The 16,284-nt window shown below is 37.4% G+C and overlaps 1 protein-coding gene across 1 annotated transcript; it reads left to right on the top strand.

The window, feature by feature from the left end:
- The first annotated feature begins 14,576 nt into the window (after positions 1-14,576).
- On the top strand, positions 14,577-15,487 carry LOC138073447 (small ubiquitin-related modifier 2-like). Its single transcript, XM_068965190.1, has 2 exons — positions 14,577-14,838; positions 14,896-15,487. Exons 1-2 carry the CDS (start codon positions 14,685-14,687, stop codon positions 14,970-14,972), a joined length of 231 nt encoding a protein of 76 aa, XP_068821291.1. The 5' UTR covers positions 14,577-14,684; the 3' UTR covers positions 14,973-15,487.
- The last annotated feature ends 797 nt before the right edge of the window (positions 15,488-16,284 follow it).

The following is a 16,284-nucleotide window of genomic DNA, read 5'->3' as shown; positions in this document are numbered from 1 at the left end:
GAGCCCTACAAACAATGCTACAAATATCCTTACACACACATCCTTTTGTATTAATTTTTTCTTTCATGGCATCAATGCTTAAAATGAGATCACTGGGTCAAAGTACATATATTTTTAATTTGGGTAGTTTTGCTTGATTGCATTTCCAAAAGGCTATAATAAACATATTTCCACAAGAATAAATGTTAACACTTTTTAAATTGTTGCCAGTGTAGTGAGTGAAAAGTTGTAGGTCATTGTTACTCTAATTTTCATTGTCTGACAATCAAAAAATTTGAACATATTTTCTTGCAGTTTGGATTTGCTCTTCTGTGAATTACCTTTACATGTATTTTCCTATTTCTTCTTGTGCTTTTTCTTATCATTTGTAAGAGCTTTTTTATATTGTAGATGTAAAGTTTTTGTCATTTGTTATATTTTTAAATCAATTATCTGCTATTTTGTTTATGATTTCTTTGGCTATACCCAAGTTACATGATTTAAATGTTATCTGATTAAATACAGCTCTTACTTGCCTTACAGCTACTGAATTTAGTCTCAGTTACGATCTCCTTTATTTCTGGATCATACATACCCTTAGATTTTCTTTCAATATTTTATTGTATTTTGTTTTCTGTTTAGAACTGTGCTCTATTACATTTGTATATGTTTTAAAATATCAGTCCACTTTTAATTTCTTCCAGGTATAATAGATATGTAATGGCACCATGTAATGGCGGCTGCTGCTGCTGCTGCTAAGTCGCTTCAGTCGTGTCCAACTCTGTGTGACCCCATAGACGGCAGCCCACCAGGCTTCCCCGTCCCTGGGATTGTCCAGGCAAGAACACTGGAGTGGGTTGCCATTTCCTTCTCCAATGCATGAAAGTGAAAAGTGAAAGTGAAGTCGCTCAGTGGTGTCTGACTCTTAGCGACCCGATGGACTGCAGCCTACCAGGCTCCTCCATCCATGGGATTTTCCAGGCAAGAGTACTGGAATGGGGTGCCATTGCCATCTCCGCATGAAATGGCACCATGTGTTAAACAGCCCATTCTTTCCCCACTGAATTTAATTACCATTTTCATTTTGCTAAATTTTCAGATATTTGGGATCTGCTTCCAAATTCTTTCTTCTATTTCCACTGATATATTTATCTACATCTGTAGAAATATCAGAGTATTTCATAATAGTGGCTTTATGCTTTGTCTCATGATAAAGCAAGTCCCTCCTTTCCTGTTATTATTTTTCGTGCTTTCTTGGCTATTCTTGAGTATGTATTATTCCATATAAATTTTAAGATCATTTTATCCAATCTCCCTAGAAAATTCCAATGGTCTTGATTTTGATTGCATGAAATTTATAGATTAACTTGGAATGAAGTAGCATTGTTATAATGATATCTTCCCATTTAAGAATATCATGCTTGGGACTTCCCTGGTGGTTGAGGTGCTAAGACTTCGAGTTCTCATGCAAGGGTACAAGGTTGGATTCATGGTCAAAGACGTAGATCCCACATGCTGCTACTAAGAGTTCTCATGCTGCAACTAAGACCCAACACAGCCAAATAAATAAATAAGAATATAGTGCATCTATTCATCTGTTCAAATTTTGTTTCATGTCATTTCATAAGATTTTGTCTTTTATTACACATATTCTATACCTTCTTTGTAAAAATTGTTCCTATGTATTTTTTAGCTTTTTTTTCTTAGCATTATGAACAGAATCTCTTTTCTCATTTCAATGTCTAGATTCGTCTTGCAAGAATGAAGAAAAGTTCATTCTGCCCTAATATGCAGATACCTTACCACATTCTGTGTAATAATTTTTTATAGTAATGTCTTGGATTTTCTTGGCTTACAATAATGTCATCAGGAAAAAGAACTTTTCCACATTTAATTTGTGTTGGTTTGGTAAAGATAGTATTTATTTTATCACTTCCTTATTAACATGAAAGTCCTATATATTTATCTATTCTTTTCATGTTTATTGTCTCTTCCAGAGATACATTTCTGCATTCTTATTTTAAAATAAGATGCCAATTATTTTCCTATTAATATATTTTATTTCCTTCTACTTTTCCCCAACACTGGTTAAGCTGAGTTCTTTAAAACACATTTCACACCCCTCTTCTCATTCCTCTTCCCATTTAAATTAAATCAGTTCCTTTTTATCCTCTAAAACTTCTATTTGTTTTACATATTATGCCCCCTGAATCTATCCTCCCTGTTTTGCTTACTGTCATGATTTCCATCTCACTATCTTTCTCTTATGTGCATTAGAATATGCATTCCATTAACCTTCCAGCCTCAAATTGAATTTCAAAAATAATCATTCTCTGCTTAAATTTATCTGAATTGGTCTGTTCCCAAAGTTCTTGCTCTGTTACTCATGAATCATTCTACATGCTGTTATTAATTTTTTATTGAAATTAGCATCTGATTCTTGAGCAGCCCTGTATTCAACACACCCTAATATCATATATACTTAATATATGCCTTATACATGTAGATTATAATATTTGAACTGAACTTTCAGAAATCGTCTATCCCATTCATTTTCAAGAGTCATTCAGTGTATCCAGTCAATCTGATATTTTTCACCCTCTGATCTCTCCAAGGATGTAAATACCGCCTAATAAAAAGTATTAAACTCCTTGTTAAGTATTGTTGGAATAACTACTTGACAATAGAAAAGTGCTTAAAAATCTGTGAAATAAATAACATGGTGCTGATGTTTGAAGTAACTGTAACTCTCAATAACAATATTTTTATGTGTTGCTTTGTAATGAGATGGTTAAAGAAAAGATTATGTGTGTCTCAAATGGTAAAGAATCTGCCTGCAATGCAGGAGACCTGGGCTCAATCCCTGGGTTTGGAAGATCCGCTTGAAAAGGAAATGGCAACCCACTCTAGTATGCTTGCTTGGAGAAGTCCATGGACAAAAGAGCATGGTGGGCTACAGTCTATGGGGTCGCAGAGTTGGACACGACTGAGCAGCTAACTCACTTTTCACTTTTTTCAACCTGAGAATTTGATTTTTTAGGGCTCCAAAGTCAGAATTAATCTCAGATCAAACATTTTCTGCCAAAATGAAGGTTGATCATAAAAATAAATTAGATTTTCTCTACAAAATAGCAAAGAATTAGAATCAAAATAAAATCCAAACATGTTCCTCTTTCCAAATGTACAAGTTAGAGTATTATGTAGTTTATTTAAATTTGTTTATTCATTTTCCTTCAAATATTTAATGTTCTGGAGAGAAAGATGTAAAATGTTGGTTAAAAGTGAAAAATCACAATCCAGATTGCTATGTGTAAACTCAACTACCTGCCCTACCATTTACCCTGACCTTGGAAAAATGATTTAATCTTACTGTGTTTAAGTTTATTCACTGTTGCATTGGAGTGAAAATAGCCTGGCGTCAAAAATATCTAAAAAAAATGAACTTAGACCCGTATTTGACTCATACCAAGAACTCAATAACTGTTCATCATAATGATGTTATTATAAATATCTTTAGTGGCACTAAACTCTCCTGGCAGTCCTATTTCTCAAACCCCTCCTTTTGTCTTTCCCTGGTTTTTCAACACTTATTCACTGTATAAATAGTAACATTATTTGAGATCTGGTTGTTTTTCTCTTCACCTAATGGGCTTTCATGTAGTCTAATTATATTAATACCTTCCCCAAAAGCCTGACCACTGTGTGAAAAACAATATATATGAAGAGGTCTAGTATTTCCCCAGCATATAAATGCAAGTTGAATCTATTATCCCCTAATTCTATCCTAAACTTCATAGCTGTATTTCCCATAGCTCACTAAACACTATTCCCTAGATGCGTATATATTAGTGAAATTTCACATGATTATTACACAACTAATAATCTCTCTATTCCCCAGTGCAGCTTTTCTTCCGGATCTATTATAATACTTCAGGCATCTTATTCTTCCTACTCTTCTCAAATCTTGATTGTCTTTCCTCATCATTACTGAAATCCTGCAATACCAAACAACTGATCTCTCCTCATCTAACCTATATTCTGGCCATCAGATTGCTCCACCTAGGTGCTGTGCTTAATTGTTCAGTCATGTCCGACTCTGTGACCCTGCTCCTCCGTCCATGGGAATTCTCCAGGCAAGAAGACTAGTGTGAATTGCCTTTCCCTCCTCCAGGGGACCTTCCCAACCCAGGGGTTGAACCCAGGTCTCCCGCACTGCAGGCAGATTCTTTCTCATCTGAGCCACCTGGGAGGCCCAGGTACCTAGGTAGCACTTTGATTATATAACTCCTACCACCAAAAAATGTCCAGTGGGTCTTACTGCCTTTAAAAGTACAAATTCCTTATTACTCAGCTGTAAAAAGGAACACATTTGACTGAGTTCCAATGGGGTAGATGAACCTAGAGCTTATTATACAGAGTGAAGTAAGTCAGAGAAAGACAAATATTGTATACTAATGCATATGTATGGAATTTAGAAAGATGGTAATGACAAACCTGCCTGCAGAGTGGCAATGGAGACACAGACAGACAGAGAACAGACCTGTAGACTCAGCAAGGGGAAGAGAGCGTGGGATGAATTGAGAGAGTAGCATTGAAACATATATGTCACCATATAAAACAGATAGCCAGTGAAAATTTGCTGTACGATGCAGAGAGCTCAAATCCAGTACTCTGTGATGACCTAGAGGGGTGGGATAGGGTGGGAGGCGGGAGGGAGGTTCAACAGGAAGGGGACATACATACAGCTTTGGCTGATGCATGTTAATATATGGTAGAAACCAGCACAATATTGTAAAGTAATTTTTAAAAGAAATATTTACACCTTTTTAATACTCTCTGCTCTATTGCCCATCAATGACCTCCTCCTCAACTCTTTGCCATCTAACAGCTGTCTCTCTACCTTCTTTAAACTGATCATATGAAGATTACCAAATACCTCAAAATAGATAAATCTTTATCCTTCTGTATAAGATGCATCATCTTATACTGTTCACCGTTTCCTACTTTCTGAACAATATTGTAGCTAATGGGATGCGCAAAGACTTTGTCATCTCTCTCTGTGTTGGTAACACCTATTCTACAGGCTGAACCTGAAGATTATAACTCCTCAAATAAGAATTCTAACTAGTCATTAATGTAGGAAAGGACTTAAATCCTTACAGGCTTATGTTCCCATTATGCTGTGCACCTGAAACTAATACAGTGTTATATTTCAATTGTACTCAATTTTTAAAAAAAGTAAAAAGATTAGGCAAAGGAAAGCTATTTAAAGGACAGACAACTGATAGTAGTGAGGGAGGGACATTATGAACATTAAAGAAGGCTTGAATTCTTACTCCATAGGGGAAGAATCAGGCTATATTTCTGTCTGGTCTATATTCGAAGAGAAATGGGCTTCCCTGGTGGCTCAGATGATAAAGATCCTGTCTCCAATACAGGAGATGCAGGTTCTATCCCTGCATCAGGAAGAGCTCCTGGAGGTGGGCATGGCAATCCACTCCAGTATTCATGCCTGGGAAATCCCATGGACAGAGGAGTCTGGCAGGCTTTAGTCCATGGCGTCACAAAGGGTCAGATATGACTGTGATTGACATTTTAACTATTTCTTTTCACCAAAGGTTATTCCCAATTCATGCTACTGCTACTGCTAAGTCACTTCAGTCGTGTCCAACTCTGTGTGACCCCATCGATGATAGCCCACCAGGCTCCTCTGTCCACAGGATTCTCCAGGCAAGAATACTGGAATGGGTTGCCATTTCCTTCTCCATGAGCCACAGATATTTCTGTTCATGGAACATGCAAAATATTCATAAATGAAAAGTAAGTGGTCCAAAGGCTTAGATATTAGTCTCTGATGCTAGTATAGATTTATTCTGACTTACTTCAAGATAGCTTAGCAATACCATCTTATTTAATTATCCCACTTTTCTAAGCATTCTTATGTGGGCATAACTGAAAAGATTATAACTAGAATCATTAACATAGGGGAGGACTTAAATCATTGTAACCTAGAGGCCAAAGGGAAGATCAAGGCTACATACACAATGCGCAGCTTTAAATATGTGCAACTGTGTAAATTCTAAAACCTGTTTAGGGCATCCTTTTGAGGATTTCATGAATGGCTTTCTCACTCCTCTCCAAACCCTCAGACGTAATTTACTTCACATGATTATTTACAACTGTTTACTTCTGCTTACTACTTAAGAAAGATAGAAATTATTATGATTCACCAAATAATGATATTTTATACATGTGAAGACTTCCCTGATAGCTCAGTTGGTAAAGAATCCACCTGCAATGCAGGAGACCCTGGTTCAATGAAAGGATAGGCTACACACTTCAGTATTCCTGGGCTTCCCTTGTGGCCCAGCTGGTAAAGAATCCACCTGCAATGTGGGAGACCTGGGTTCGAGCCCTGGGTTGGGAAGATCCCCTGGAGAAGGAACTGGCTATCCACTCCAGTATTCTAGCCTGGAGAATTCCATGGACTGTATAGTCCATGGGGTCACAAAGAGTCAGACACGGCTGAGCGACTTTCACTTCACTATGCATGTGAAAAACGCCGAAGAAGTCATCAGCTAAATCTTTGGTCAGTGATCAAATGACACGATTTTTCATATTACACCTCTCCTTAACCTTACATGCAGGATAAACACTTTTTATTACCAATGGCGTCTCCTTTCTCAACTCTTTTAAACATGTTAGTAGATTTCTTGTCTTCTTTACTGTCTACACATATTTCTACTTCATGTGTTAATGAATCTTGGTTGTAAGATATTGAAAAGAGTCTATCTAATCATATATATAATACAATTATTTCCTGAAATTTGCATGACATACTTCCATTTATTCTGATCTCATACTGGCTTTAGAAAACATTAATATTATATATATATATAATATATTATTTTATTTATACATTATAGCTGTGTTATACCCTCTGAAAATAAAATACAGCATGTAAGAATATCATTATTCCTCACAGTTAAGCCATATGAGTTATAAACTCATCTGAATCAAGAATGCACCTACTCACTCATATAATTTCAAATAAGACAATTTCTTCAAGTTGTTTCCTACCAAAATGCTGTTACTTTTTAAACCCGTTTTATTAGTAATTTCCTACAGAATACAAAATCAAAGTTTGTAACATTAATTTCCTTTTTCTAAAAGTTTACAGTCTCTAAAAAGTCTCTTTCATCTCTTTTGTTTCACAGTACCAGGGTAGAGCATAGGAAAAAGGTATATGATCCATATTTTGCAGATACAAAATAAGGACTCAAAGAGATTGAATTAATTGCCTAATTTTGCATAGCTAGGTGTCCAATACAAATCCAATTCTTGCAACTGTTTTAAAGATGCAATGGATTAAAAAGTACTGGAAGAAAATGTCAAAATTTTTAACAGTTGCTTTCTATGAAGAGGCTATGGATGATAAATTTTCTATTTTGAATGTGTTTTTCTCTTTAAAGAAAAAATATTAATTTAAAAAGCAAGTTGACTCCAGGGTTTTTCACTACACTATTCTATAAGTCACTGACAACCTAAAGACAACCTGCCCAGCCCAGGGGTCAAACCCAGGTCTCCTGCATTGCAGGCAGATTCTTTACCAGCTGAGCCACAAGAGAAGCCCTTTTAGTTATATACGTCCCTAATTGTGCCATGAACTTCCCTGGCGGCTCAGTGGTAAAGAATCCATCTGTCAAACAGGTGATGTGGGTCCTATCCCTGGGTCATGAAGATTCCCCTGGAAAAGGAAATGGCAACCCACTCCAGTGTTCTTGCCTGAGAAATCTCATGGACCGATGAACCTGGCAGGCTGCAGTCCATGGGATCGCAAAAGAGTTGGACATGACTTAGCAACTAAACAACAAAATGTGCCATGCTTCTGGAATATTTCAGGTTGCTATAACTCTCCCACCTTTTTATTTTCTTGACTGAGCAGTATGTGTGATCTTACTTCCCCAGCCAGGAATCGGACAGCTGAAGGCCCATGCGGTGGAAGCACAGAGTCTTAACCCCTGGACTGCTGGGGAAGCCCATACAGTTCTTCCACTTTTAACCCACCGTCCTTGCACATCAGAGACAGACATCAACAGCTTGACACCCAATTTATGCTATGCTGCCTATACCTGATCTTAGTTCCCTATAATGAGCTTTTCACATGAGAAATGTATTTTACTGCATTCCACTGTCTGTTTCATCAGCATTGCATCAAAAACAACACAAGCGAATCTTCTCAGAGTCCTAGAAATGACTCATATCCAGTGATGGAATGTTATTAACCCTATTTGCAAAGAAGAGCAGTAAGAACCAGAAATCTCTCTTACCTGAGTTAACCTGAGTCTATTTTCCTCAGATGGCAGATCAATTACTTCCAAATTGTGTGAGAAGATTTAAAAAACTTCCAATTATATGAGCTATAATTTCTAAAAGAAAAAAATAAGAGTTAGTTTGATGGATTCTGAAAACCAAATGACAGAAAGTGAGAGTTTATAAAACACAGAAATGGAAAACATCACTTAGGAATTCATCTACCATGAAAAACTAAAAGGACACAGAGCATAGGGGAACAGAAAGGAATAAGGCATAGAAAAGATAAAAAATATCATGCTTTTCCTCCTCCCTCTTTTCCAGTCAAAATTCCACTCTTCATTCACCATGCAGTTCAGCATCATCTCCCCAGTACCTTTAGCAAAAGTCATACTGTTATAAATCTTGCTACTCCTTTCCATGCATTGCCCAGAATACATATGTAACAAATACATCAAATAACAAAAAAAAAAAAAAAAAAACTGTAGATTAAGTTAAAGGGAGAGGAAATTACTGAGCAATCACTGCAGAGAGACCCAAGGATAGGGTGGATTGGTTTTGGATCTGCTAAACAATAAAACATTTGCTTTACATATGTTTTGCATGATAGTGCTTGAAATAGAAACATTTTTCTAGGTTCAGGAAAGGACTGTTTCACTCTGACTGAGACTACAAACCTTTCTGAAACAAAGAGCTTAATATTGTTTTCCTCAAGTTAAAAAAAAATCTAATTATCATATGGTGGCCAAGCATTTGTGTGAGTCTTGGGAATAAACAGCCCTTCATTCATTGGATATTCCTGTGAATTATGCCTCAGAGTCCATTCTGATTTTCACCTGGGAAATAGAACAGAGAAAAGAAAGTAGCTTCTTGGTATCAAATTTAATGGTGTCTTAAATCGATGTACAGAAATATTTTTGCTTTAATATGAATCAGTACAGTAGATATAACCAAGAAACCCAACACCTTAGAATGCTCAAGAATCAGCAGGAAATGGAGTATTTTTCTATTCTAGTACTTACTAGAGGTTTCATAGCAAAAAGACACTCTTCCATGAGAAAAGGAGGTAATAGCAAATGAGAAACCACAGACCATAAAGCTATCTCTTATATCAGCAATTTTGGCTCACTAAATCCCTTTCAGTCCCACAAGACTCAAAATCCAGGGCTCTGGACTACAGACATGTTTCATCAGAGTGTTGTCAAGTTATAAAATATTAATGTTAATTACTACAATTTAAAAGGAATTGTTACCAGAATGTTCTGAAAATAGATACACCTTTTACAAACAGACAGCCTTCTTTGACCTATAAAAAGGTTTATTATTTGTTCAGTTGCTCAGTCATGTCCGACTCTTTACAACCCCACGGACTGCAACACGTCAGGCTTCCCTGACCTTCACCATCTCCCTGAGCTTGCTCAAACTCACGTCCTTTGAGCGGGGATGCCATTCAACCATCACATCCTCTGTCATCCCCTTCTCCTCCTGCCTTGGATCTTTCCCAGCATCAGGGTCTTTTCAAATGAGTTGGCTGTTCGCATCAGATGGCCAAAGTATTGGAGCTTTAGCTTCAGCATCAGTCCTTCCAATGAATATTCAGGGCTGATTTCCTTTAGGATGGACCAGTTGGATCTCCTTGCAGCCCAAGGGACTTTCAAGAGTCTTCTCCAACACCACAGTTCGAAAGAATCAATCTTGGGTGTTCAGCCTACTTTGTGGTCTAATTCTCATATCCATACATAACTACTGGAAAAACCATAGCTTTGACTATACTGGCCTTTGTGGGCAAAGTAATGTCTCTGCTTTTTAATACGCTGCCTAGTTTTGTCATAGCTTTTCTTCCAAGGAGCAAGCGTCTTTTAATTTCATGGCTGCAGTCACCACCTGCAGTGATTTTGGAGCCCAGGAAAATTAAGCCTGTCACTGTTTCCATTGTTTCCTCATCTATTTGCCATGAAGTGATGGGACCGGATGGCATAATCTTTGTTTTTTGAATGTTAAGTTTTAAGCCAGCTTTTTCACTCTTCTCTTTCGCTTTCATCAAGAGATTCTTTAGTTCCTCTTCCTTTCTGCCATAAGGGTTGTGTCATCTGCATATCTGAAGTTATTGATATTTCTCCCAGCAATCTTGATTCCAACTTGTGCATCATCCAACCCAACATTTCGCATGATGTACTCTGAATATACATTAAGTAAGCAGGGTGACAATATACAGCTTTGATATACTCCTTTCCCAATTTGGAACCAGTCGATTCCATGTCTGGTTCTAACGGTTGCTTCTTGACCTGTATACAGATTTCTCAGGAGTCAGGTAAATTGGTCTGGTATTTCCATCTCTTTCCATCTCTCCAAGAACTGTCCAGTTTGTTGGAGTCACACAATCAAAGGCTTTAGCATAGTCACTGAACCAGAAGTAGATGTTTTTCTGGAATTCTCTTGTTTTTTCCTATGATCCAGTGCATGTTGGTAATTTGGTCTCTGGTTCCTCTGCCTTTTCTAAATCCAACTTGAACATCTGGAAGTTCTTGGTTCACGTACTATTGAAGCCTGGCTTGGAGAATTTTGAGCATTACTTTGCTAGAGTGTGAAATGAGTGCAATTGTGTAGTAGTTTGAACATTCTTTGGCATTGCCTTTCTTTGGGATTGGAATGAAAACTGATCTTTTCTAGTCTTGTGGCCACTGCTGAGTTTTCCATATTCACTGACATAGTGAGTGCAGCACTTTAACCACATGATCTTTTAGGATTTGAAATAGCTCAGCTGGAATTCCATCACCTAAGGAGACAAATCAAAAAAAAATATTGCTAAGACTGAGTTTAAAAGGAAACTGCATATGAAGACCACATAGGTCATGCTTTCTCCTAATTTTATGGTTTCAGGGCTTATCTTTAAGTCTTTAATCCATTTTGAGTTTTTTAGTATATAGTGTGAGAAAATGATCTACTTTCACGTTTTGTTGTTTTTTTTTTACAGGTAGTGGTCCAGCTTTCCCAGCACTGTCTTTTCCCCATTGTATATTCTTGTCTCCTTTGGTCATTTGTTGTTATTGTTTAGTTGATTTGACTGTATATGCATGGGTTTGTTTCTAGGCTCTCTATTCTGTTTCACTGGCCTATGTTTCTGTTTTGCAACATTATCATGCTGTTTGGATTACTATAGCTTTGTAGTATATTTTGAGGCCATGCAGTATGATACCTTTAGCTTTGTATATCTTTCTCAAGATTACATTAAATATTCAAATTCTTTTATGGTTCCATACAAATTTAAGAATTGTTTATTCTAGTTCTGTTACAAATGCCATGGATATTTCAATTGAGATTGCACTGAATCTGTAGACTTCCTTGGGTAGTATGTACATTTTAACAATATTAATTCTCCCAATCCATGAACACAAAATTTCTTTTCACTTATTTGGGTCATCTTCAGTTTCTTCCATGAATATCTTCTAGTTTTCCGAGTATAGGTCTTTCACCTCCTTGGTTAAATTTATTCCTAGATATTTTATTATTTCTGGCGCCACTGTCAATAAGATTGTTTTCTTGATTTCTCTGGATTATTGTATATAAATGCAGCAAATTTATGTATATTAATTTTGTATCCTACAACTTTACTGAATTCATTTATTCTATTGGTGCAAAAGTGATATTGGCTTCAGACACTGGATTTTAAATCATCATGGCTAGCCTCAAACACATCTTCATTCATAAGAATAAGAACCATTACAATCAGTACATTTTTGCCAATGAGAAATAAGTTTGTTTATTCCTGTAGCAAAAAAAAAATTCCATGGCTCAGGATTCTATGAACTCTTAGAAAGCATTTTGTGCATTATCCTGCTGGTTGTGGAAACATTTTCCCTGCACAAAGTTGTCAAGATGCTTGAAGAAGTGGCAGTTTGTTGGTGAGAGGTCAGCATAATATGACAGATAATGCAAAACTTCATAGCTCAATTTATTCAACTTTTGAACAGTTGCCTGTGTGATGAGCAGTCAGGCATTGTCATGGAGAAGAATTGGGCCCTTTCTGTTGACCAATGCTGGTTGTAGGCATTGCAGTTATCAGTGCATCTCATGGATTTGCTGAGCATACTTCTCAGATGCGATGTTTTTACGGGGATTCAGAAAGCTGTGGTGTATCAGACAGGCAGCAGACCACCAAACAGTGACCATGACCCGTTTTATGTGCAAGTTTAGCTTTGGAGCTTCTTCTCAGTCCAGCCACTGAGCTAGTCATCACTGATTGTCATATAAAATTCAGTTTTCATCCCACATCACAATCAGATCAAGAAATGGTTCATTGTTGTTGCATAGAATAACAGAAGATGACACTTTAAAACAATGATTTTTTGTTTTTGATTTGCAGTCAGCTCATGAGGCATCCACTTATCAAGCTTTTTCACCTTTCCAATCTACTTCAAATGCCAAACAGCCATAGAATGATCAGCATTGAGTTCTTGGACAACTTCTTACATAGTTGTAAGAGGAGAAGCCTTGAGGAAGCATAAACAAAAAAATCCTGAATGTTGATTATATCTCAATGGGAAGCAGATTAAAGGAATAGAAGTTAAGAGAACAGGTGCAGTGATGGATGGGTTAGCAGGTATCATGCTTTCTAACTAAATATGTGCTACATTTTTGTAAATATGTAATATTTGATAATAAAAAGTAAGAAAATTTTAATTATATCAGTAGATAACATTTCTCAATTTTTCAGTTTGTAAAGATTCAAATTATAGATCCAGCTTTTCCAAAGGTGGGAGCAACTAGTCCTCTAATTCACTACTGATGAGGAATTTTAAATTGACACAACCATTTTAGAGGGCAATTTTACAATATGTAATTAAACCCTATGAATATAGTTTAGCAATAATTTCATTTCTATTAAGTTGCCATGAGGAGGTAATCAAAGCCATATATATATATGCCAGGAGAAATATCAATAACCTTAGATATACAGATGACACCACCCTTATGGCAGAAAGTGAAGAGGAACTAAAATCCTCCTGATGAAAGTGAAAGAGGAGAGTGAAAAAGTTGGCTTAAAGCTCAACATTCAGAAAACGAAGATCATGGCATCTGGTCCCATCACTTCATGGGAAATAGATGGGGAAACAGTGGAAACAGTGTCAGACTTTATTTTGGGGGGCTCCCAAATCACTGCAGATGGTGACTGCAGCCATGAAATTAAAAGATGCTTACTCCTTGGAAGGAAAGTTATGACCAACCTAAGATGGCATATTCAAAAGCAGAGGCATTACTTTGCCAACAAAGGTCCGTCTAGTCAAGGCTATGGTTTTTCCAGTAATCGTGTATGGATGTTAGAGTTGGGCTGTGAAGAAAGCTGAGTGCCGAAGAATTGATGCTTTTGAACTGTGGTGTTGGAGAAGACTCTTGAGAGTCCCTTGGACTGCAAGGAGATTCAACTAGTCCATTCTAAAGGCGATCAGTCCTGGGTGTTCTTTGGAAGGAATGATGCTGAAGCTGAAACTCCAATACTTTGGCCACCTCATGCAAAGAGCTGACTCATTGTAAAAGACTCTGATCCTGGGAGGGATTGGGGGCAGGAGGAGAAGGGGATGACAGAGGATGAGATGGCTGGATGGCATTACCAACTCGATGGACGTGTTTGAGTGAACTCCGTGAGATAGTGATGGACAGGGAGGCCTGGCGTGCTGCAATTCATGGGGTCGCAAAGAGTCGGACACAACTGAGTGACTGAAATGAACTGAACTGAACTGATATATATATATATATGTATGTTTATATACATGTATACATACAGGGAGGTACATCAAGATCTTTCATAGAGGTATTGTTGGTAACTGGTTCGATCCCTGGGTTGAGAAGATCCCCTGGAGAAGGGAATGGCTACCCACTCCAGTATTCTAGCCTAGAGGATTCCATGGACAGAGGAGCCTGACAGGCTATGGTCCATGGCGTCGCAAAGAGTCAGACACGACTGACAGACTTTCACTTTCACTTTCAAAAATTGGAAACAAATGTTAACAATAAGGTATTCTTTAAAGCAATATAGGTGGCTCAGACGGTAAAGAATCTGCCTGCAATGCAGGACTCCCAGGTTCAATCCCTGGATCAGGAAGATCCCCTGCAAAAGGAAATGGCAACCCACTCCTGTGTTCTTGCCTGTGAAATTGAACAGAGGAACCTGGCAGGCTACAGTCCATGGGACCGCAAAGAGTCAGACATGACTTAGCAACTAAACAACAACAAAGCAATATAACTCTTTTCTATTCATTATATTAACAAATAGCCGCTCCTCCACCGCTGCCGCCTCCTTCTTCTGCCGCTCCTGGTGCTGCTTGTGTGCTCGTTCCGTGCGGACCTGGTACCTCTTTTGTGAAGCGGCAGCTGAGGAGACTCCGGCGCTCGCCATGGCGGACGAAAAGCCCAAGGAAGGAGTCAAGACTGAGAACAACGATCATATTAATTTGAAGGTGGCGGGGCAGGATGGTTCTGTGGTGCAGTTTAAGATTAAGAGGCATACACCACTTAGTAAACTAATGAAAGCCTATTGTGAACGACAGGGTTTGTCAATGAGGCAGATCAGATTCCGATTTGACGGGCAGCCAATCAATGAAACAGACACACCTGCACAGTTGGAGATGGAAGATGAAGATACAATTGATGTATTCCAGAAGCAGACAGGAGGTGTCTACTAGAAAGGGAACCTGCTACTTTACTCCAGAATTCTGTTCCTCCAGACCAAGAAGACATTCTCAATTAGAAAACCGCAATTTGGTTCCACCACATCCTGACTACTACAGTATAGTTTCTCTATTCTTCCATTTTCCCCTTCCCCATTCCTTTATTGTACATAAAGTAACTGGTGTATGTGCACAAGCATATTGCTTTTTTTTTTTTAACTAAATGGCCTATGGTATGTTTTGATTGACATCAAATGGAGATGGGATGGGGAAAAATACTGATTCTGTGAAAATACCCCCTTTTCTCCATTAGTGGCATGCTCATCAGCTCTTATCTTTATATTCCAGTAAGTTATTTTGCTCTCACTGTTTAACAAAAAAAAAGAACAACATAAAAATTCTTGCATACCTTGTTCGATTGGAGAATTTTAATGTTTTTCATTTATCATTGTAAAACCAAGGACAATTTTATAACTTGTTTGTACGTAGCTGTTACATGTAGGGCAATCTGTCTTTAAGTAGGGATAAATTACTCTAAAAGAAATGAATCCCAGATAGTTTTCCCTTCAAGTCAAGTGTCTTGTTGTTTAAATAAACTTCTTGTTTAAAATGAAAAAAAAAAATAGCCATCAATTCTAGCCACATGCTAGAATACATCAACATGAAAAGATTTACATCATATCATATTGTTAAGTGAATTGTGGAACAGTGTGATATTATTGTGTGTATAATTTTTGTGTGTATAATTTTTAAGTGTATAAATAAATATCTTAAAAGAAACATGACAAAATTTTTACCATTATATTTGAATGGGATTATTTTTGGTGATTTTTTTTTCTTTTCTTCTTTGTGTTTCTCTATAGGTAAGCTTCCTTCCCCCCCCTCCTAATTTTTGACTTGGCAGTATTTTTTTTAATTGGAGGATAATTACTTTAAAATGTTGTGTTGGTTTCTGCCATGCAACAATGTGAATCAACCATAAGGGTACATATGTCCTCTTCCTCTTGAATCTCCCCTCAACCCACCACCCCATCCCACCCCTCTAGGCTGTCACAGAATACCAGGTTGAACTCCTTGTATTATGCTGCCACTTCCCATCAGCTATGTATTTTATGCATGGTATGTATGTCAGTGCTGCTGTCTCAATTCTGTCCCACCCTCTCCTTCCCCCACTGTGTCCACAAGTCTGTTCTATGCCTGCATCTCTATTCCTGTTCTGAAAATAGGTTCATCAGTACCATTTTTCTAGATTCCATGTATATGCATTAATATACAATATTTGTTTTTCCCTTTCTGACTTATTTCCCTCTGTATAACAGGCTCTAGT

Source organism: Capricornis sumatraensis, chromosome 2 (genome assembly GCF_032405125.1).
Source record: "Capricornis sumatraensis isolate serow.1 chromosome 2, serow.2, whole genome shotgun sequence".
NCBI classification, from domain to species: domain Eukaryota; kingdom Metazoa; phylum Chordata; class Mammalia; order Artiodactyla; family Bovidae; genus Capricornis; species Capricornis sumatraensis.
Note: the sequence above shows the minus strand (reverse complement) of the source record. Positions and strands in the feature narration are given on the sequence as shown.